This window comes from Arachis stenosperma, chromosome 6 (genome assembly GCF_014773155.1).
Source record: "Arachis stenosperma cultivar V10309 chromosome 6, arast.V10309.gnm1.PFL2, whole genome shotgun sequence".
NCBI classification, from domain to species: domain Eukaryota; kingdom Viridiplantae; phylum Streptophyta; class Magnoliopsida; order Fabales; family Fabaceae; genus Arachis; species Arachis stenosperma.
Window position 1 is genome coordinate 17,281,784 of NC_080382.1, and position 24,532 is coordinate 17,306,315.

At 30.9% G+C, this 24,532-nt stretch overlaps 3 protein-coding genes across 11 annotated transcripts; all 3 read right to left on the reverse strand.

Annotated features, from left to right (window-relative positions):
- Nucleotides 1-401: 401 nt before the first annotated feature.
- Nucleotides 402-3,709, reverse strand: LOC130936642 (transcription factor bHLH7-like). Of its 9 annotated transcripts, none has more exons than XM_057866745.1 (9): nt 3,634-3,704; nt 3,291-3,380; nt 2,695-3,073; nt 2,355-2,447; nt 2,138-2,263; nt 1,932-1,997; nt 1,502-1,567; nt 1,064-1,123; nt 402-908 (listed from the first exon to the last, which is right to left on the reverse strand). In XM_057866745.1, the coding sequence occupies exons 3-9, from the start codon at nt 3,037-3,039 to the stop codon at nt 714-716; spliced, it is 951 nt and encodes a 316-aa protein (XP_057722728.1). In that variant the 5' UTR covers nt 3,040-3,073; nt 3,291-3,380; nt 3,634-3,704; the 3' UTR covers nt 402-713. The 9 variants fall into 9 exon arrangements, with proteins under 9 accessions (XP_057722728.1, XP_057722727.1, XP_057722726.1 ...); XM_057866744.1 differs by having other exon boundaries at nt 402-911; XM_057866743.1 differs by having other exon boundaries at nt 2,129-2,263.
- Nucleotides 3,710-9,389: 5,680 nt separating this feature from the next.
- On the reverse strand, nt 9,390-10,640 carry LOC130933774 (protein FAR-RED IMPAIRED RESPONSE 1-like). The gene is made up of 3 exons (XM_057863387.1): nt 10,220-10,640; nt 9,992-10,159; nt 9,390-9,871 (listed from the first exon to the last, which is right to left on the reverse strand). The coding sequence occupies exons 1-3, from the start codon at nt 10,638-10,640 to the stop codon at nt 9,390-9,392; spliced, it is 1,071 nt and encodes a 356-aa protein (XP_057719370.1).
- A 318-nt stretch (nt 10,641-10,958) lies between these two features.
- On the reverse strand, nt 10,959-11,564 carry LOC130933775 (protein FAR1-RELATED SEQUENCE 5-like). The gene has a single exon (XM_057863388.1). It carries the CDS (start codon nt 11,562-11,564, stop codon nt 10,959-10,961), a length of 606 nt encoding a protein of 201 aa, XP_057719371.1.
- Nucleotides 11,565-24,532: the final 12,968 nt, after the last annotated feature.

Here is a 24,532-nt window from a genome sequence, read left to right on the forward strand (position 1 = left end):
AGCACAAATCAAACAATAGCTTTCAAAGGGAAAAAAGAAATCATGCCTACAACATTTCTTCGTTTCTTCCCATATTTTTGTGATTGCAATAAACTGTAGCATGAATGTCTTACTGGATAGGCATTAGTACAAGAACGGATAAGTTATTCCTTTAGATATTTAATTAATCAAATCAACTTTTTGGTATTAAAATATTCAAAAAAAATTATGTGTACGCTAAAATTCAGTCACACCAAATCTATCACTACATATTTGTGTATATTACTAAGTATTTCTTTAGAGAATACAAGATTCGTAAGCAATACATAAAATTGAGTTAGAGATAGTAGTGAGAAAGTTAGATTATGCTTTTGACATAAACCAAATATATACATGTCAATGCATATTCCAATATCTTCTTGCAGTGTAGTAATTAAAGGTTATATAGTATAGTCTATAGACAAACAGTGATTCATAGCGAAATTAAAATTTGTCAATTTCATAACACGCCAAATCTGATTAAACGTGATGATCAGACAAGAGTTTCTAAACTTTCCATATGAAACGAAAGAAGATGGCTACATTCATTTAAAAGCCATGGTTAATTGGTTTTTCCAGATAAGCTAGGCTTCAATTCAAATGATGATCATATACTAATACCTAGAGCTAGTAAGCTACTAATGTTGTCAAATTGTCTCTGATATTTACGGTGCATGCCAGCCGGACAATCGAACTCAGACAAGTGCATTGCCATTGCCGAAGATTTGCATGGATTGGTGCAAGTCTTGAACCAACTCCATAGGCAGCAGGACAAGACCATTGCTCTCCAGCAGCTGACTGGCAGATGCAGGATTCTCTTCAAGCAGTTTCCCCATCATCTCTTCAAGTGGTTCATTCAGCTTCTGCTGGTCAATATAATGCCCATAACCCTGCTAATCAAACAAAAGATATTCAGTCCGTGAATTTGGCACTCTGGAGGGGCAGATATTTGATATTTCTATGGGGCAGAATTTGGGCTAGAACATGAATTCATAGTGATTTTTTGTACATTATTATCTACTAATGTTAAGGACAAGACATATACCTCATGGAAAACCAGTGGTATAGCAGTTGATTCAGCTTGTAGTCTACTTCCACTTAGTTCCTGTAAGGAACATATGCTATGTTTTAATTTGCAAGTTGACAAATCAAGTTAAGTCTATATACTTGACCAAACCAGCTGTTCTGTTAGTAAACACTGCAAAATGGTCCTTTGCTTTATTTTAATGTTCTCCACTTTGGTCTGATGGTATGGCCCCAATTTATTATTTTTCCTAAATGATGGATAGTTCTTTCAATGGGAAAGAAATCATTTAACCTCATTTTTGTGTTCACATGCAGCCAAGCTTCTAGTTTGTTCATTCTGACATCATGTTAATGCATTTGATATGATAGTACAATAATAATTATAAGCAAAACTGTTATATATGTATGGGAATGATTGAGGCTGAGAAAATTGAGACGATCCAGAGTTAATAGGTACCTTTAATTGAAGCTGCAAATATTTAACATGGTCGATAATGTCGTCCAGTATATAAGCTTGACTACCCTACAGATTAAAAATCAATTGTCCATAGAAATGTGATGGCATTAAGTATATATGATCAGCCAAAGTATTGCTCACAAATAAGAATGGTAAGATATTTTTGAAAGACCCGTTTTGTTTTCATGCATGCAAGAATCAAGATGTTATACTTTCCAAGATTATCTATTCAATATTAGGAGTATTCCGTGTTCTTAAAGCAGAACCTACCAATAAAGGATGATAGATTAATACATACCATGACAATGTTTCTGCAAATACTTGCAGCAACACTTGAAAGAGTTTTTGTTTACATTTTTTAAATTAGTTTAAGGAGTCAAAGGGAAAATCACACTGATTAATGTTGCATTGACAACTTACTACAAATTACCTCTGCTTGATTTGGAAGCAAGTCGTGTAGCGCTTTCAGATTATCAGCAATTCGTTGCCTGCGTTGCTATGATGTAGAATTCATGGTTAATAAAGATAAATTGTGTTAAAAGTTAAAAACATTGCAATATCCAAATTTTGAATTCAGCATGTGATCTTCAAATTTGGAATGCCTGGAGAAAACTAATAGTGGCATACTTGACTTACTCGGTCACTGGCTTTCTGTCTTGCTGGTTTAGGAAGGAAACTAGGTGTGCCAGCCATTACTGATGGATCAAGCCGTGAAACATTAGGATTATCTCCAATTGCTTCTGGTGTCCATGAAGCAGGACTCTAGGACAAGATTAACAGAAATCATTATTATAAAGTTTTTCAAGTGATAAAAACTATAAAATATATTATGCTGGTTGAAGCATTAACTGACCTCAGGATAGAGAGGGTGATGATGTTGAGTACTTTCGAATTGCATTGCTTCCTGCTGGACTTCACTCTCAGCAGGTCTCCAATACCCCACTTGCTGAAAACACAGAATAAACTCTTTATTTGGGTATCATCATTCCATATTTCCATGTACATTTACCAGTATTGTGAAATTTTTGGTCTCTAATATTACTATACAAACAACATTTATGTGAAAGTCACTTCTTGTAGGAAACTTTTTCAAACGAAATTCATGTTGCATAAAATACAACTATTGCTATTCACTCAACTTAGTTTTGCAATTGATAATCCAAATACACATTCAGTGTTGCTTACTTTCTTACCTTGCCAATGTCAACTTCATTGGAAGAATGAACTTCAGTTTTAAAGGCATAAGCTTTTCCAGGATCATTACAAAAGAAGTTCATGTTTGTTCCATTGGCATCGTTTCCAAATCCAAGAGCTGCATAATTGCTCCCAATCATATCCTCAGTCTTAGGCAGATAGTTTGAGGATTCAGTCAGATACTGAACATAGTTATGATGAGATGGTTTTGGGAGGAAACTCCACTGGCTCCCACTCCCTTCTTCAGTTGCAACAGCATCTTGCATGTTTGAATCATCCTCAGCAGCTGAACCAGTAACATGGCAACTGGTTCCTCCAGAAGTAAAGGACATTTTCGATTCCATTACAACCAAAAAATTCACCTGATTGTTATATTACCTGCAATTAAAACTATATATTGAAATGAACACAGCTTTATCACTAAATTAGCTACATAATCTAAAGTACTATAAAATATAAAACCATTAGAGTCATAAAAGTTGAACACTGTTCTTCTGCATGATTGTTCTTAAGGCTAATCACCAAACTGTACGTTGAATTAGAAAAATTAAGAACGAGGGATTTTAAAGATGAAATTTTGTGAAGGAAAATGTACTGATTTTTTGAGAAAATACTCGAACCCTTTTGACTACGATTTTGAACATTCCGGTGGCGAATTTGTAAACTCATTGCAGTTTCGAATTTTCTGTGCAAAAGTAACAAAATAAAATAATGAAAACCAGGTCTTTAGTTTTCTGAAGGAAAAACGAGAACTTGAAACTCAATGAAAACTGTGAAAACAAATGGAGAGCGAGTTAAGTTCTGAATTACGTTTGAGCTAGAATTCAGTGAAGTCGAACTCAGAAGAAAGTAACTAGTAGCTAGCATCACATGCGGTTGATGGAGGAAAATTGATAAAAAGAAAAATTAGAAAAGGAAGAGAATAGAAAGATGCTTACCGATTGGAATGGAATAGTTGCAGAGAGAAAATCAGGATGAGAAGGAAGAAGAGAAGAGGGTGAAGCGTGCTCTGTTTCTGTTAAAAGCTGCCAACTATTTTGTACTGTTTATTCTCGATGGCACGATCCACTGAAATGGCGGTTCTATCCCTGTGCTTGTAACTGATTGTACCTTGCATGAAATTCATGTTCGTACAAGGGCTCTAAGACCAGTCATGCATGTTTTTAAATTTAAAGATGAGTTTATATGAATAATCTTATATTAACTTTGTGATGCACCAATGCTTAAGCCCCAAGGAACCCCTTGATTTCATATTAGAATTGGCTATATCAAGTGATCATATATAGAAAATTAGAAATTAGGAGAACTTGCTTAATTCATTGTGAAATAATAAATATTATTGAAGGAGTGGAACTTTTGTGTTTATGTGTGATTTTTTCTTTTGTTATTTTTTATACTATATAAAAAAATAATTTTCATTTTATTCAAGATACAATTTAGAATTAACCATTATATACTAAAATCAGTCATTAATATAAAATATACACTAAAAATAAGTTAAAATATATATATATATATATATATATATTTATACATAATAAAAATATTATTTGTATATGAAACTTACTCACCATATATTTATATATAAATATATATATTACTTAATTTATTTTTATATATATTTTATATTTCAATATATATTATATACTATTGATTGATTTTAGTATACACATAACATAGTTATATACATAAATATATAATAATTAATTTTAATAACTGATTTTAATATATAAATAATATTTTTACCCTACATACACTATAACATTACCCACAATAAATATATATATATATATAGAAGTTTTCTGATGGCTAAGGTTACAATGACTAAAAATGGCCAAAATTTAACTATTCTATAGATAGATGACATATGGAAAGAATTATGCAGATTTTTAGTGGGATTGATTATTATAAATGCTAGTAATTATTGCAGGACAAAAAAAGAAATGTCATGACCAAAATCATGTGTACATTATATGGGCCTTTTATGTAAAACAAAAAAGCCCTATTAATCATTTTTGAGTGAATAATACCCAAAACTAAAAATCCATTATAATGATGGGTCAACAAAATTTCTTGAATTATTAATAAATAACGGTAATTTGAGGAAAAAAAAAGAATAAAATCATGAGACATTTATATAAATTTTTGCTATTAATATATTTGTAGTATGGATTATATGAGGAAATAAATTTATAAAGTGTTTAAATTTTATAAGAAAATATTATTTTAATAAAAATAACTATTATTATTATTATTATTATTATTATTATTATTATTGTTATTGTTATTGTTATTGTTATTGTTATTGTTAATAGAGAAATTATTAGGATTAACAATTTTTAGTATTTTTGGTCATTTTTTGAGCAACATAAATAATAAATTATATTTAACAGATAAATTTTATTAATTCATGTGTATAAATTTTGAAAAATTTGAGTGAAAATAATAAACATGGGTGTAAATTAGATGTTTATTGTGTGTAAAATTTATGTAATATATGAGTATAAATTATTATTGGTTAAGTACGTGACAAAAATGATAATATTTATTGACCATGTAGCATTACTTTTATTAAAAATCTTTATAATAGATTCTATTAATAATATTTATCTTTTCACTTTTTCAATTCAGTGGAGCTGGTATCTATAAATCTTAAATTCATTATGTCATAGTTAGGATAATTTATTTAAATAAACTAGTTGAAAATCAATAAGACCAAATTATATTAAAATGGAAGCCTCATAATTTTGTCGAGTAAATCCCCATAGTGGTCCTTGAGATTGACGCTGTGCACCAAAATCATCCCTGATATTCCAATTGCACCAATTACGTCCCTGAGATTGAAAAAATTGCATCATAGTAGTCCCCGACCCGTTTTCCATTAGCGACGTGCTGACGTGGCTTGATGATATGGACCCTTGGTGACACGTGTCACCTCATGATTTGGCCACGTATAACAGTACAATGATGTGTCGGTCAACGACACATGACATGCTGACGTGGATGAGTATGCCACGTGTCACAATGCTATTTTGCCATGTGTCAGATTATGCCACGTGTCACAATGCTATTTGTCCACGTATTATCCACTATGTCATCGTTACATGTACACCAAATTGGTCCCTTACTTTGCATCAAATGACTCATTTTAGTCCCTAAAATTGAATGTTGTGCACCAAATTAGTCCATTCATCAGTTTTTTCTCATTTTTTTATAAATTTAAAATTCTTATTATATATTTGAATACACTAATTTTAATTTTATCTTTTTACAAGTTATTTAAATACAAGTATTTTTATAAAATATTTTTAAAATATTTTAGTTTTAATTATACAATTTTTTCTACAATATTTTATTAAAAGAATTATGTGACATATTGATATTGATTTAATAAAAAGTGTAAGTTAAGAGTATAATAATATTTCTTAATATAATTTTTTAATATTTAACACTTTAATAAATATTTTAAAAATACTTGATAAGGCACTTATTAACTAATATAAATTTATTATTCCCATCAATTTTAAAAGGGTTTTGCTACCATATAGAAAGGAGATTCTTTCAACACATGTAAAAATCACGTGTCAATCAATAACATAAATAATGAAAATAACACCCCAATGCATGATAAAGCAGCAACATCAATATGGGACCCACATATTTTTTATTTTATGTCTAATAATGTTAATACTAGTGACTACAATTAAAAAAAATTTATATATGCATAAAAATATAAAAAGATTTTTAAAAAGTTATAAAATTTTAAATAAATTCTACTATTTTATTTATTGCTAATAAAAAGTTACAAATAGAAATTAATCATTTTTTTATCCCTGTTAATGATAACGAAATATAATTTTTTTTAAAACAATTATATTCTATATAAACGATATACTTATTATCAAATTTTTAAAAAATATATATATATATATACTAAACATTTTATTTTGAAAAAATAAAAATATACTTATTATCATATTTTATAAATAAAAATATATAATTTTTTAATTAAGATTAATAATATGTATTCTATTTGTGGGTATATAATCTTACCCAATTTAATCGGATAGAGTTGTCTATCCAATTTGCTGCGAATAGAATAGAGTGCGAATAGAGTTTGCTTGTGGATATGATCGAATACAAATTCAGAGTATATCCTATCTTATTCTATCAGCATTCTTAATATATTATATAATATATATTTAAAATTTATAAATTATATATATAGTGAATAAATATTAAAGCCACAACTTTTTTCTTGAAAAAACTTAAGATAATCACTAAGTTAATAATTTAAATTATTAATTTAATAAATTTGTTATTAAAGAGTAATGTTGTAAAAACTTAGAATTAGAAGAAGAGTGATTAGATATTTGTTTTTATTTATGTTATTTTAATTTTATTAAGAATTTGATAACCATGTTATTTATAATTTTATTTTAGATTTTTTTAAATCTTATTATTTTTAATTTTAATTTAAACTTAATTTTTTATTTTATATTATATTAATATGTATGAAATATAGAATGATTGAATTTTATATTTACTTAAAAAATTTTATTTTCCTACAAGTAGGGTTAAGTAAGGTAAAATTAAAGCCAATGAGTAATAGCTCAAATGGCATAGTCTCCCTATACTCAATTAAGAGGTTGTGGGTTCGAGTCTCCTATCTTTGGTAAAAAAAAAAAAAGTAAGGTAGAATTGAAAACTTTAGGATATGGGTAAGGTTAAAGTTGAGTTTTAAAAAATTTTTAACTCGCGGATAGGGTTAGGGTAGAATTTGGATAGGATCAGGTTAGAATCCAAACTCTACTCTATCTTATCTTTTGCCAGTCCTATAAGATTTGGACTCTATCCTAATCCTATCTACAAGTTGAAAACTTTTTAAAAACTCAACTTTAACCTTATTCGCATCCTAAAGTTTTCAATCCTACCTTATCTAATCCTACTTGCAGAAAAATAAAATTTTTTTAGACAAATATAAAATTCAATCATTCCATATTTCATACATATTAATAAAATAAAAAATAAAATTTAAATTTAAATTAAAATTAAAAATAATAAAATTAGATAGACAACTCTATTCGATCAAATTGAATAGGGTTATATATCTGCATATAGAATATATATTATCAGCTTTAATTAAAAAGCTATATATTTTTATTTATAAAATATGATAATAAATATATTTTTATTTTTTGCATATTTTTATTTATCCAAAATAAATTTCTTAGTATATATATATATATATATATATATATATATATATATATATATTTAAGAATTTGATAATAAGTATATCATTTATGTAGAATATAATTATTTTAAAGAACTTACATTTCGTTATCATTAGCAGGATAAAAAATTATTAATTTCTATTTGTAGCTTTTTATTATCAATAAATAAAATAGTGAAATTTATTTAAAACTTTATAACTTTTCTAAAAGTCTTTTTGTATTTTTATTCATATATAAATTCTCTTTTTAATTAGGTCAGTATTTAATAAATATTATTAAACATAAAGTAAAAAATATGTGGGGTCTATTGATGGCAAAATTCCAATTTTATGGGTCCTATACTGACATTGTTGTTCTCTCATGTATTGATATACTATTTCCGTTACTTATGTCATTGATGGACACGTGATTTCTATATGTGTTGAAAAAATTTCCCTTCTACACAGTAGTAAAACCCATTTTAAAAATGTCCGATTTTCATATAATTAACTTCTCACTAATTTAATAAAATAGATTTATACTGTCGATTATAATAATTTATTTTATCTATAACTTAGTTAGGCGACTTTTTCATATATTACACTATTAATCAATATAAGTGCTTATTGTAACTATGACTTGAACAATATTAAAACAGATACAAATAAACACAAGAGACAATAATAAAATTTTGATTTTAGTTAACATGTACTCTAATGATACAAGTTAACATTATTAATTAAAAAAATTATTATAAAATATGTATAATAAAAAATATAATTAAAATTAGTGTATAAAAAACATATTGAGAATTTTAAATTTATAAAAAAAATGAGAAAAAACTGATGAAGAGACTAATTTGGTGCACGACATTCAATTTCAGGGACTAAAATGAGTCATTTGATGCAAAGTAAGGGACCAATTTGGTGCACATGTAACGATGACATAGTGTATGACACGTGAACAAATAGCATTGCGACAAGTGGCATAATCTGACACGTGGCAAAATAGCATTGTGACACGTGGCATACTCATCCACGTCATCATGCCATGTGTCGTTACACATACGACATAACTAGCAAAAAGACCAACAATTTCTCTTAACATCAAAATAATAACTATCGAAAACAGCAACCGTTTCTTTAACATCATACTAATGAAACCAGGTACATGTATTCACTCATTACCCTTGACAAAACGATCTTATGGTTATCTAAATTTAGCAATAGTGTGTTTGGCATTTGACTAGTCATACTGAACTTTTGAAGCCACTAAATACCACCTTTCTTTAGGTGTTAATGGTTGAAGCTCATTGATCATGCAGAAATAGTGTGCTGGCTGACCCCACAATTTTTGGTACGGCAAGATCTTTTTCCGTCACGCTGACTTTGTCTCAAATCGGACCCTAATGACCGCACAATAAGTTGAGATACAGTCTTTTTCCATATTTAGTATTGCAAAAATGAAATAGTAAATTATCATATGGTAACACTACCATTAACAACTTCAAATTTAGCACTAACCTCATCTAACATGTCCTCCTTGTTTGCTGTGCAATTTCGTCGATCATGTCCAAAACCGTGGCAGCGCCTGCACCGCCTAGCTGTTTTGCCGTTGCCGGTTGACCGCGGTGCACCTTTTGACTTGATAATCTTTGGATCCAAAATATCTTCACCATCTACAGTATCATGCACGGAAGTTGAACTGTTGCCCTTCGAAACTTCTGCTTCAATCTCTTTTAATAGCTGCGCTATCTTGGCAGCAGCGTGTTCGTACGTGGCAGGCCGTTGAGCCGCTAACAAACACATAGGGAGGCAAGAAGTCCACAACGAACCATACCGTCCCCGAAATGCTCTATTACTATCCAAACCTCCGTCTGAGTCGTCGAATGATCCAGACTTAGCATCTTTGCACCATCTTTTCAGCACCAACCGCATCAGCAAGGCATCCTTCTCCAACTCTTTCAAAACACAGATGATATTGCTTCATGGAATTTCTATGCTGTTCCAAAGCTTGCAAGAACACTCATACCTTTCAGAGTTGCTTTCATACAGTACAGAGTAAACCCGACGAGGCTTACGAAACTTTCTAAACATGAACTTCTCCGTACTACCAGAACTCTCCCTATGAAGAACTATCAATGCAGCCACCCCTTCGATCTGTTTCTTGACCTCGAAGAATATCTCTCTGGTGTAGATTTGTGACATGGCCCTCTCAATTGATTCTAGTGCAGTAGTTATGACCGGTTCTGAATATAGAGATTTGTAGTCTGCGATAAACTCATTGTTTCTGTAGTCCTAAACCATACGTTCAAGATTCTCGACCAACTCCAACAAGAAATTTGAGGACTTGATAAACCTTTTAAGCGATGCATTAATGCCCTCGCATCTTGATGTCGTTCTCAACCCAGCACAAAACTTATCACACAAATACGCATTTGCCCAATGTACCCTCTTCTCATACGTTGCCCAAATCCATTCATTCTCCTCTAACCCGAATGCAGCAACCATGTCTGCCCAATACTGATCAAACTCCTCTACCTCAAAATGACCATACACAGCAGTCTTAAAAGCCGCACAAAAATCATTATCCTTGATGTTTGAAACAGCATTCCGCGCTAAGTGCCAGGTGCAAAGTCGATGCGTGGCATTAGAAAATTCTGTCTTAATAGCCTCCTTCATTGACTCGTCTCCATCTGTAACCACAACTTTGGGCTCTTTTTGATGCATGACCTCAAGGAAAGTGCCTAGCAGCCACTTATAAGATGGAATTTTCTCGTCCTCCAACAACCCAAAGCCAAAAATTATTGTCTGTCGGTGGTGATTAGTGCCAGAAAATATTACTAAAGGCTGGTTGTATATATTCTTTCTATATGTCGAATCGAATGCCAACACGTCACCAAAGCACACATAGTCATACTACATCGCTCCGTTTGACCAAAACAGATGACCAAGGTGGTTTTCGGGACAATATGTGTACATCACAACAGCTAATGGATCCATCTCGATTTTTTCCTTCAGATAATTTATTGCTGCTGCCGCATCGCCCTAAACAATCCGAGAGCGACGTACATCGTCGACATAGTTGTAAACATCCTTCTTTATGAAGTGCAAGTTTCGATAACCCCCAGACAAATATGCAAAGAACTCAATGATCTGACTGGTTTGGAATCCTGCTTCGTGCATACTATGAATGTGGCCTTTATCACCTTCGTTGATATTGCGGTGGGCTGCCATCACATTAGTGAAAGCAAGCAAAGTCAAATCATGATTGTGATCTTGAACAAATGTCTTCGTCCTCCACTTGCCACTCTCTTTGTCTAAAAATACAACGAACTTCGCACTACAATTGGTCCTAGTCTCTGCCTTATGCGCCCTCTTCCTATCTGCCCTCTCATAATGCTTCTTCTCCCACAAGCCCTGTCGATTGCAATAGAAAATTTTCCTCACAACATTGCCTTCATCATCTTTAATGGAATCCCCTTTTCGAACAGCAAATCCAGTCACCTTTGTATACTTCACATATCTTGCATAAGCCTCTTCAACCCCATGAAATTCGGCATTGGCCAATGCAGCCGCGGTTGAAAGTATCGAAGAAAGCACATCATCACTCATTTGATCGCCTGAACCACTTGGCGACTCCGATGAAGGCATTCTGCCACCATCAAACTAATGACTCTCTCTAAACCATCAATGTGAATAAGCTATATATATATATATATATATATATATATATATATATATATATATATATATATATATATATAAATGGTTGGTCTGACATATACATCTCTCAGCAACTACAACCTAACCAACTAAACCAATAATACTTTCTAAAGATAAGAAGAAAATGGGAAAAAATTTGATTCATGAATGCTAAAACATGTACACACATTATTGTTAAGCTTTATGTACAATCACATTACATGTTTTGGTACTCTATTGAATTCATTTATATTGGATACCAACAGAAGTAAGGTACTTTTATTGAAATTTCAATAATAATCCAAAGATGACCATTTAATATGGTTCCAGGAGCCATACTCATTCAACATACTAAGAACATAAACAAAATACTCAACAACGACTACAGACAAAAATGAAAAAAGGATGATAACATACCTAAATGTAGCGACTGTCAATGCCACCGACGATATACCCGTTGCGCCAAGCCGCTTCTGACACCTTAATGTTCAATTCCACCCACATAGCCTTCTCCAAATCGCGCCTACTAGATACGACGCCAACGACCCACCACGCTTTTTTCCCGCTTTCACCTCCGACTAGCGCCCTTCAACGCCGCCCATGATATATCCCCGCCTCCGACACCTTGATAGAATAATCCACGCAAATCACCTTCACCGATCAATTTCTAACAGATACCGCGACAACGACCCACAACGAATTTTACCTCCGCAGACCACCACCGGCTACAAAGAGAGGCCAATAACCTTCAACAACGATAGACTCACTACACCATTCATTCCGTGTTTAAATTTGGAATCCTAACTGTAGCTTTCAAATCTCTTTTATTTTTTTCTAATAAAATTTTGATTCAAAAATAATATTTCAATTTTATGATTTTGCCCTTCATTAATGTTATCAACTATTATTATTTTTACTGTAATTAAAAAAATTTATTTGGTCATAGTACAGTCAAACACAAGCTCCAACTGCACGTGTCATCAAGAATTACAGTACACATCATATGATCACCTTAGCCACCTTAACATCTTGGCCACCATAGAAGCTCCCATATATATATATAGTCTTCATTTGATGAAGATTAATAGATCTTGTTTATTAAATTATATATATAAATGGTATATATAGAGATATAACCATTGAACTGACTCACTCTAAGAATTCCTAATGGTTATAGTTACCGTATATTTGTCAATAGGATATTCTTATGATGAACATAATATTAGAATTTTCATTTGACCTGCGACTATCATAGTAATTAACAACGTATTTGTTATACTTTGATTTCGGACACCTAACACCCTACGGTGTTAGTTGAATGGATATTGGGTATGATTTAAATACTTGTAGAATTAATGATTAGTCAAAATGGAATCCATCAACTATGGTAATGAGTTTGAGCTCTACAATTATAATGAATGAAATAAACAATGCATTGGCCAAGGGGTTTGAATGAATTAAGAAATGAGTTTCTTAAGTCATTCATAATTCATTATAATAATGGTAGCAAGTTAGAAGTTTGACAATCAAACCGTACTCTAAAAGCTAGCCAAGAGCTGAAAAGATGGAAGGAGTTGTATTTTTTGTTCATCTTGAGTTCTTAGTAAAAATATTATTATTTCATACTATCGGGTTGTTAAGGAGCGTTGGTAGACGCCAACCTTGATTAGTAAATTTAGTATGACTAATTTACTACCCGCTTAGTATTGAACCTATGGGGTCACACACTAACGAGTGTTCTAATCTTTGGTAAATAATCATTTAATTATTATTTTGATTAGATCAAATAAATAATTATATTAATTCAAATAGAATATTATTATATTCTTTGCTAGCACCGTGAATATAATAATATAATAATTGAGAATATTAAATAATTGATTATTTATTCTATGATGAGTTTTAAACATGGATAAGAACATAACTGATTCTGTTTTAAATTAAGTTGTAATTTGATTCACAAATCAGTCACCAATCTCATACTATATATATGTGTATATGATAAAAGAAAGAAAACACAAGTTTTTTCTTTTATCTCCACATACACAAATATTCCAATTCTTACTGAAAAATTGCTGGTGCAAGGAGTTGCAAGAAATTTCTCAATTAAATCCATTGGTCAAGGAATTGACAACAAGGATCAGTCTCGGTGTGGATACACATAGTACCTTCGTACTATAGAAATAAAAAGTTTTCATTCACTAGGGTACTCAGATATTGGCATCTAACCCATCTTATTTCAATAAAGTTTTAAGTACAAAATAGATCAATATGATTACTTTATTACTTCCGCTGCGTGTTATGAACACTTGTAATCCCATAGTGGTATCAGAGCCATGGCCCTTTTGTGTTTAAAATGGTATTCCAAAAATTTACATAATTAATAGGATTAATTTAAGTTTTGTTATTATAGTGAATGTGATTCCTAATAATGGCATGGGATGCTATTTTCAAAATTATAAATTTATATGGGATAAAATTATATGTATGTTAAGGAACATATTGTTATTATTATTTTATTTATTTATGAAATAAAACTGAAAGGAAAACAAGGATAAATAAATTTTATACTTTGTTTACGAGGATCTACCTGACAACCAAGAGATTCGTACTCAAGGATAAAATTTATATATGTATTTGATACATGGAATAAATTAATTTTTACTTAAATCTAGACAACCTAGGGGTATAAAATATAATTCAATTAAATAATAACCTGAGAACCAGGTAATTACTTGGGATTAAAATTGTATGTGATACATTTAATCATCTATTTAAAATTGTATGAGTAATGACTTGACAACCAAGATACTCATTCATAATTTTAAATATTTTTTTACACTTAATTTAAGAAATAAAGATTTCTTAATTTTCTATAATAATAATTATTGTAGAAAGTGTTATTTGTAAGTGTGAACACGTACTTATATTTGTTTTTTTCTTTTAGATTCATGAATAATAAGTCTGCTCTATCACTGCGTGGCATACTTGAAAATAACAAATTGGCTAGAGCTAATTATAATGATTGGTATCGCAATTTGAAAATTGTTCTCATGCATGGAAGGATAATTGATATAATCGATAAGCCTGCTGTTACGACTCCAGTTCCTAAAGAGGATGGAAGATTGATAATGAGGCAACTAAGGCTTATGCGAAGTACTTGAAAAATTGTCTTACCGCCAAATGCATCATTCTGGCATCCAAGGGTTCTGATCTTCAGAGGCAACATCAGGATATGGATCCACCAACTATTGTTGAACATCTTAAGAAGATGTATGGTGCACAAAGTAAGACGTCCCGATATTAATTGTCTAAAACTTTGTTTAGATCCACACTTGATGCGGACTCTCCTGTTGGACCCCATGTTCTTAAGATGATTAATCTTATTGAACAACTTGAGAAGTTGGGATGCAAATTGGGCAAAGAACTTTTACAAGATTTGATCTTGCAATCTCTTCCAGAAACTTTTTCACAATTCGTTGTTAACTTTAATATGATTAAAGTAAGCTGTGATCTTCATGAAATGCTAAACATGCTAATTGATTATGAGAATCAAATTGCATCTGAGAAAAAGAAAGGAGTTGCTATGGTAGTTGGCAGCTCTTCTAAGAAGAAAGAAAAGTGGAAAGTAAAAGGAAATGGAAAGAATAATTTTAAAAGAGAACCCATGGCACCTAAAGGTGGCGTGACCAAACCCAAGGGCAAACAAGAAAAGGCTGACAAAAATGATGCTGAATGCTTTTATTGTAAAGACAAAGGTCATTGGAAAAGAAACTGCAAGGAGTACCTTGCTTCTTTGAAGTCCAAAGAGGAATGTAAGACATACTTGAAAACAGTTTTCATGATTTCTTTAGCTACTATTAATTCTTCTATATGGGTATTAGATACCGGAAGTGCTCATAATATTTGTAATTTGTTGCAGGGACTACGAGTAAGTAGATGGCTGAAGAAGTGAGAAACTTACCTTCAAGTCGGGAACAGAGCAAATGTTGCTGCTGTAGCTATAGGATCTATTTCTTTAGCAATGTCTACGTGCAAGACATTAGTATTGGAGAATTGTCATTATGTTCCTAATTTTGTTGCAAATGTTATTTCTATTTCTATGTTGGATAAACGTGGTTTTTATTTTAATATTAAAAATGACATTTATTCTACTTATTATGGTGATGACTTATACGTAAATGGCTATCTCCAATATGGCATTTATATTCTTTCCAATTTAAATGATAATTCTGTCATGCATGTTTCTACTCTCAAAAGAGAGAGGAATAATCAAGTAAATGAATCATATCTTTGACATTGTAGATTTGGTCATATAGGAGAAAAAAGAATTTCTAAGTTACATAAAGAAGGTTACCTTAACAAATATGATTATGAATCATATGTAACTTATGAATCCTGTCTCAAAGGAAAAATGACCAAAACTCCATTTATGGGACATGGAGAAAGGGCTATAGAATTATTGAGACTAATACATACAGATGTTTGTGGACCAATGAAAATTTAAGCCAAAGGAAGATATTCATATTTTATCACTTTCACTGATGATATGTCTAGATATGGCTTTGTGTATCTTATGAAACACAAATCTGAGTCATTTGAAATGGTCAAAATTTTTCGCAGTGAAGTTGAAAATCAAACAGGTAAAAGCATTAAGGTGCTTAGATCTGATAGAGGAGGAGAATATCTAAATGATAATTTTCTTGAGTACTTAAAGAAAAATAGGATTCTTTCTCAATGGACACCTTCTGGTACTCCACAACACAATGGTGTTTCAGAGAGAAGGAAGCGAACTTTATTAGATATGGTTCGATCCATGATGGATTTTACTGATCTTCCATTGAATTTATTGGGCTATGCTTTAGAAACAGCAGCATATTTGCTAAATAAAGTACCCACTAAAGTAGTTTCTTCAACACCATATGAGATATGGAAAGGATGAAAACCAAATCTCAAACACATTAGAGTTTGGGGATGTCCAGCATACGTTAAGAAATTACAAAGTAATAAACTTGATGCTAGGTCCGATAAATGTAGATTCATTGGTTACCCTAAAGAAATAATAGGTTATTATTTCTATCACTCTTCTGACCACAAAGTGTTTGTAGCAAGAGGTGGAACTTTTTTAGAAGAGGAATTTCTTTCTGAAGGAAGACAAGGTGAAGAAATAGAACTTGATGAACTTCAAGAAACCAATGAAATAGTACAAGCTCAAGAATATGAAATTCAAGTTGAGCAACCAACTTTGGATGTACACAAACTAACACCAAATTTATCATCTTCAAGAGTTGAGGATAACGAACCAATAGTAGTTCAAAGAGAGATTAATGAACCAATCCTTGAACTACCTTTGGAATCGGTTCAGCAACCTCCAAATTTGGTACAAGAACTACCTCTTCGACGTTCCACTAGAGAACATCGTCCACCACTAAAGCCAAACCTGATGGTGCAAGATGATGTGAAAAATGGGATTGATTATGCTGATAATGATCCTAAGACTTATCAAGAGGCAATGCAAAGTTCTGAAAGTCTAAAATGGCAGAGTGCCATGGAATCCGAAATAGAGTATATGAGGATCAACAATGTTTGGACTTTGGTTTAACCCTCAAAAGATATAAAACCTATTGGTTGCAAATAGGTTTACAAGAAAAAGATTGGAGCAGATGGTAAGGTAGAGACATATAAAGCCCGTCTAGTTGCCAAGAGATACCGTCAAAAGGAGGGAATAGATTATGAAAAAACATTTTCTCCTGTGGCAATGCTCAAATCTATTTGGATTCTACTTGCTATAGCAGCATACTATGATTATGAAATATGGCAAATAGATGTGAAAACAGCTTTTCTTAATGGAGAACTCAAAGAGGAAGTGTACATGACACAACCTCAAGGTTTCACACTTCAGTCTGATCATAGTAAAGTTTGTAAGCTACAACGCGCCATTTATGGGCTAAAGCAAGCTTCTAGAAGTTGGAACATTTGCTTTAATAAGACAATCGAAAAGTTTGATTTTATCCGGTGTGAAGAGGATCCTTGTATATACAAAAAGTTTAGTAGGAGTATTTTCTTAGTACTATATGTTCATGACATATTACTAATAGGAAATGATGTACTAGGATTGCAAAATATCAAAACTTGGCTATCTCAACAATTCTCCATGAAAGATTTGGGAGAAGCAGCCTATATTCTAGGAATAAAGATCTATAGAGATAGATCTAAAAGGTTGCTTGGACTCTCACAGTCTATGTACTTTGATACCATATTAAAAATGTATAACATGGAAAAATCCAAAAAGGGCTATTTACCAATAGGCACTGGAATTACTCTCAGCAGAAAGCATTGTCCTAAAATTTCTGAAGAGAGAGTACGCATGAGTAGAATACCATATACTAGTACAGTGGGAGCTATCATGTATACCATGACATGTACACGTCCTGATGTCGCATATGCATTAGGAGTAGCCAGTCGATATCCGGCAAATCCCAATGAAGAACATTAGAAGGTGGTTAAAACCATTCTTAAATATTTAAGATGAACCAAAGACCAATTTCTCATCTATGGAGATTCTGAACTTATACCAAAAGGGTTCACTGACGCAAGTTTTGCCTCAGACAAAGATGATAGCAAATCTACTTCAGGTTATGTTTTCACCTTAAACGGTGGTGTAGTGAGTTGGAAAAGTTCCAAACAAGCTACTGTAGCTGATTCAACGACTAAAGCTAAGTACATAGCAGCAAGTGAGGCTGCTAAAGAAGCTGTGTGGATGAAGAAGTTCATAAACGAGCTTGGTGTGGTACCTTCAATTAAAGAACCACTTCCATTACTGTGCGATAATAATGGAGCCATTGCACAAGTAAAAGAGCCAAGATCACATAAAAAATCTAAGCATATCTTGAGAAGGTATCATTTGATAAGAGAGATTGTTGAACGTGGAGACGTTGAAATTCAAAAGGTTGCTGGGAAGGATAATGCAGCAGACCCATTCACTAAGGCGCTTGGATCAAAAGAGTTTGATAAGCACATGTGAGAATTGGAATTGAAATATATGACTGATTGGCTCTAGTGCAAGTGGGAGATTTTGTTGGAAATACATGTATGTCCTAGATCTAATTTGTCATTGGCTCTAGTGCAAGTGGGATATTGTTGGAGATAAGTGTGTATGCCTAACAAAATACTATCATGAATTATTATTATTCCTTTTTATAAGAATAAACTTTTATAATTTATGATAGTATCCTTAATTAAAATTAGAAACGAATAATTACGATAGGGATCGTAATAATGAGATATACGTTTTTTTAGTACTTTTAATTTAAATTGTTCTTTATCGTAGAATCACTAAAAATGGGACATTAGTGATTCGGATATATATATATATATATATATATATATATATATATATATATATATATATATATATATAATAGTCTTCATTGGATGAAGATTAATAGATCTTATTTATTAAATTATATATATAAATGGTATATATAGAGATATAATCATTGAACTGACTCACTCTAAGAGTTCCTAATGGTTATAGTTACCGTATATTTGTCAATATGATATTCTTATGATGAACATAATATTAGAATTTTTCTTTGACCTGCGATTATCATAATAATTAACAATGTATTTGTTATACTTTGATTCCGGACATCTAACACCCTATGGTGTTAGTTGAATAGATATTAGGTATGATTTAAATACTTGTAGAATTAATGATTAGTCAAAATGGAATCCATCAACTATGGTAATGAGTTTGAGTTCTACAATTATAACGAATGAAATAAACAATGCTTTGGCCAAGGGGTTTGAATGAATTAAGAAATGAGTTTCTTAAGTCATTCATAATTCATTATAATAATGGTAACAAGTTAGAGTTTAACAATCAAATCGTACTCTAAAAGTTAGCCAAGAGCTGAAAAGATGGAATGAGTTATATTTTTTGTTCATCTTGGGTTCTTAGTAAAAATATTATTACTTCATATTATCGGGTCGTCAAGGATCGTTGCTAGATGCCAACCTTGATTAGTAAATTTAGTATGACTAATTTACTACCCGCTTAGTATTGAACTTATGAGGTCACACACTAACGAGTGTTTTAATCCTTGGTAAATAATCATTTAATTATTATTTTGATTAGATCAAATAAATAATTATATTAATTCAAATGGAATATTATTATATTCTTTGCTAGCACCATGAATATAATAATATAATAATTGAGAATATTAAATAATTAATTATTTATTCTATGATGAGTTTTAAACATGGATAACAACCTAACTGATTCTGTTTCAAATTAAGTTGTAATTTGATTCACAAATCAATCACCAATCTCATACTATATATATGTGTATATGATAAAAGAAAGAAAACACAAGTTTTTTTTTTTTTATCTCCACATACACAAATATTCCAATTCTTAGTGAAGAATTGCTGGTGCAAGGAGTTGCAAGAAATTTCTCAATTTTTTCCATTGGTTAAGGAGTTGACAATAAGGATCAGTCTCGGTGTGGATATACATAGTACCTTTGTACTATCGAAGGAGAAAGTTTTCATTCACTAGGGTACTCAGGTATTGGCATCTAACCCATCTTATTTCAATAAAGTTTTAAGCACAAAATAGATCAATAGGATTACTTTATTATTTCCGCTGCGTGTTATGAACATTTGTAATTTTACATTATTTTATTTCATTTTTACTCTTTCTTTCTGAAGTCATTGGTTCTATCTTTGACTCAATCATCTTATCATGAATTTTTTCTAACATTTGATCTATGTTCTAAGGCATTTTCTGGTGATGTGAATGAAATTCAATATAATTTCGAATTTAAGTATGATCTGGTGAGTTTCGTGAAGACACGGCAATTTTTTCTTTCTCCATTTCTCCCATTGATATGTCTACTCTATGCTATACTCTTATCCTGTTGGTTCATATATGTGTTCTGATTTATTCTACTACATTATTAGAATGGTTCTTAAGTTTGAAATACTTAGTGAGTTTTTTTATTATCTTTTTTTTGTTCTTTTTCTGTTCATGTCAATTTCTGTTATCATCATATTATTTTATATAACTACCTCTAAATAGTTCATAATCATGATTTTGTTGTCTATTTCTTCAAAGACTATACATTTATATTATTAAGTTTTCAATTTGAGTTTTGCGTTTAAACTATTTGATAGAATGTCATACCATGCTATGAAAAGGGAAAACAATTTCACATGACATTTTTTTTCTCCTTTATCGCTGAGATATTATATGTATATATCTTTTCATTCATAATTAAAGCTTATTCATAAAAATAGTATTATCCTATTAAGTACAATTTTTATATTATGCATTTGAACAAGATTTTGAAGTGAAATAAGTCAAAGTTATATTGTACATATGGCAACGACACAATCCATTTTAATCATCAAGTATTAATTATAGACGTACTATGCTTAGATTCACCGTCTTTAGAAAATTTGTTGATGAACTAAATTCCCATTTTAAACATGGTCGAGATTGAACCACTTATTGTTGCCCTGCAACTTTCAAGTCTAGAAAATAAAATGGTGATACCAATTACTTTTGATATGATTGGTTAATGCTTTTTTTTTTAAGTCTTAACTTTGGATGGTTTGCTCATCATAAATTCATAGACTGTCTTTTCTTGAATTCTATTTTTTCGGCTGTCCTTAATGTTTATGAGTTTGTTTAACTTATAAACTCATTCTTTTTGAAGAAAAATCCACATTCATCTCTTTTCTTCTTTTTATTTTTTTACATAATTGAAATTGTGTCTAAAAAATAGTCTTGGTGTTTTTAGTTTTTCTCTCTTATCACAGTGAATGATTTACTTCGTGTATAACTTTCAAGTAAGTATTTGTCTTGATTGCTATTTTGATATCTATACAGTATACCCAAAGTCCCAAACCTTACCAAATAAGCCTTCGACTTTTTTTTTTGTCTTCTCTGGTGGTTAGCTAGACATGGAAACTACTTACCACAATTGTGAAAAATAATTTGTTTATTGGTTGGAGTTATAGCAATAACTTTCGGTTAAGATTTAAGACATACCATAACAAGTTATCTGTTGGCAATGTCATATAATACAACTTAGAATTGTTCAACAGAATAATTGATTACTTGTTGAATCTGTTTTTGACCAATTTTTGGCACATAATATATATATTTGAAAATTGCATAAGATAATGTAGGTTATCAAGTTTCTAACTTCCCTTCGGTTGCTTTTTATGTTTTTTTCCCAAATTCATTTGACCCTTTATATGATATTAGTAATTTCATTAGTTGATTTAGAAAGACAAAAGGTCAAACTTGATGGTTTTGAGTTCCAGTCTCTTTGAGGGATGGCCTAATTTTATTGCTTCTCAATTTTAGTATTTGTTTGAAGAACTTTTTTACAATATCAAGCATCGAGGTGTTGGAGTTAAATTTTGATTTATTTCCTAATAGTGATGTAAATGTTAGTATCACCACTATTTTGAACATATTATATATAAGGTATTTTCATAATTGCTATTCAGTAATTTTTATTTTTCATGTTTTTATTGTTCATTATTTTCTTTTGATTCTGAACTTAGTGTTAATTCTGGTCCACAACATCAACTCTTTTGATAAGATGTCTCTTGGTCTCTGATTTTTAATGTAGGTTGTCTTTAGATTGACACAACTAGATAGAGTAGCAGAGTATTTATCACGTCATGTTAGGGAGCATCATGAATAATGGGTAAGTTTAATTCAATAATTAGTTCTCATCAACTATGGCTTTTTTCATATTTATGTGTGATGGTTCTTTGGAAGAATCTAAATTTAATTGTTGATTAAGTTTATATCGATTCTTGATTTTTTATGAGGAAAAAGTATTACATAATTGTATTTTTTTCTTTGGACATCAATACTCTGTTCATGATTTGTGGAATGGGCTGCTTTTGTTGTCTATTGTGTGCCACAAGCTTAAATGCTATTTGTTGTTATGGTAAATACAAAAAACTAAGCTTTATGGCTAGAGAGCAGTAATAATTATAAGAATTTTGTTGTTATTTTCCATGATTAATTTTATGTCTCATTGTTATATGTGTTTCTAGGTTGGTTGATATGAATTCTATAGCACATCCATACCAACATCGTCCACTTTTAACCTTACAACTTTATCCAATATTTTTAGAAGGAGCATGAAGGTGATGGGAGTTCTGCGGTGCAAATTTATTGCAAAGAATTGAATAACCTCACATTGGAGGTTTTGAAAAGGGGTTCGAGAGTGAAGGAAAATGAAGTGTTAGTATCTAAGATAATTTTCATTGATGTAGACGAAGCTGCAAAAGTTTTGGAGCCACTGAGGGCACCAAACTCTTATACTAAGATAATTTTCAGCAGTAGAAGTTTTGGCTTGAAGCTGCTCGCATGGTTGAATTCCATCCAAATGTCAATTAAGGATTAATTGAAGAAGTAGATCTGTCAGATTTTATTGCTGGTAAGCTGGAGGCAGAAGCTCTTGAAGTGGTGATTATATTCCCTTTTGTACTAGAAGATTATATTTGAAGTTATCTTAGCCTATTTTTCATGATGTAACAAAAGATAGAGTGGTAAGTTATAATATGCGGTCAAACTTTTTTAAGTAGTTCCATTATTTTAAATGTTTTACATGCTTAATTTTACACATTACTAACTGAATCATTTTAACTTAAAACACTTCAATAGTGTTGGCTAAGAAGGCTCACCTCTGTCAGATTGGATTTATGTGTTTCTCTTCTCCTCCGGCGTTTCTCTCTGCGGCGCTTATGGCAGATACATCTGGAATTAAATTTACTAGAATGATTTCTATGTAATTTTTCTGTTTCTTGGATTTTATGCCCCTTTGCTCATAAAAAAAAAAACACTTCAATAGTGGCCCCAAAATGGGCCTTAAATTCTTCTAATCAATGAAAATGGCACTTGGAACCACCTAATAGGAATAATGCACACCAAGTTCTTATGAATTTCTTCCTCAACAAGTTTCTAAGTTCATAGTTCATATCTTTTTCTAAAGATATTGATGACTTAATGGAACTATCAGTTTTTGAATCATTTAAAAAATTAAAAAATCTTTTCTCTCATATTATCTTTTGTTACTACTACTAATAATAATTATAATAAATATAATTATTAATAAATATTAAATAAATATTTCTCTAACATCTTTTTTTGTGTATTTCTCAAGGTATGATTAATAAGGAATTTATACATTTTTATTAATTAGAATAGTTTAAAAATGTTGATCTTTTTTGTAAATAATTTTCACATAAAGCCTTTGCTATTTGTTGAAGTTCCTCGACTTAATAGCACAATATTGTTTCATTAAAACCACCGTCAGTAAAGAGTTTCACAACATTTGTTTATAAGGTAATATCAAGTTTGGCAATGGTTAGAAAGAGTTCTGCAAGCATACAAGTTGGAACAATTATATGTTACATTATCAAGAGTCAAATCAAAAGAGAGGTATTATAATTCTTAATCAAATAAAAAGAGGCATTACAATGCTTATTCAAAACAATAGTTCGATACCTAACAACAATACTATAAAGTATAAATGTAGTATTTAAGAGAAGTCTTTAACAATATTGCATGATGTAATACTCAGCTTTATTTGTTTTTGTTCACACATAGCGATAATATGTGATGTGTTTTGTCATTTTTTCATAATTATATTTGATGTTTTAATTATTGTTGGTGTTTTTTATTTATTTCTGTGTGTAGCACGGTCCCTTCTCTAGTACATTTTGAAATAAGAAACATATATCTCTTGGGTTAGTAAGATACTAAGATGTCTTCCCAAGTCCAAAGTATCTCTTCTCATTGATTTTTTTTCCTTGGTTGCAAACCAAATCCATTCTTTGTGATGGTAACATATTGAACAACCCAAAAAAAATCCATA

Bases quoted from the DNA above. Each gene is read 5' to 3' on its own strand.
- LOC130936642 (XM_057866741.1), bottom strand. From the start codon at position 3,039: ATGGAATCGAAAATGTCCTTTACTTCTGGAGGAACCAGTTGCCATGTT. The intron at 1,568-1,931 runs GTAATTTGTAGT...TTTAATCTGTAG, and splicing joins TGCTTCCAAATCAAGCAGAG to GGTAGTCAAGCTTATATACT. The intron at 912-1,063 runs GTATATGTCTTG...TTGTTTGATTAG, and splicing joins TACCACTGGTTTTCCATGAG to CAGGGTTATGGGCATTATAT.
- LOC130933774 (XM_057863387.1), bottom strand. From the start codon at position 10,640: ATGCATCAAAAAGAGCCCAAAGTTGTGGTTACAGATGGAGACGAGTCA. The intron at 10,160-10,219 runs GTATGGTTTAGG...CTCTATATTCAG, and splicing joins GTTGGTCGAGAATCTTGAAC to AACCGGTCATAACTACTGCA. The intron at 9,872-9,991 runs GTAAGCCTCGTC...GTGTTTTGAAAG, and splicing joins GTTCATGTTTAGAAAGTTTC to AGTTGGAGAAGGATGCCTTG.
- LOC130933775 (XM_057863388.1), bottom strand. From the start codon at position 11,564: ATGCCTTCATCGGAGTCGCCAAGTGGTTCAGGCGATCAAATGAGTGAT.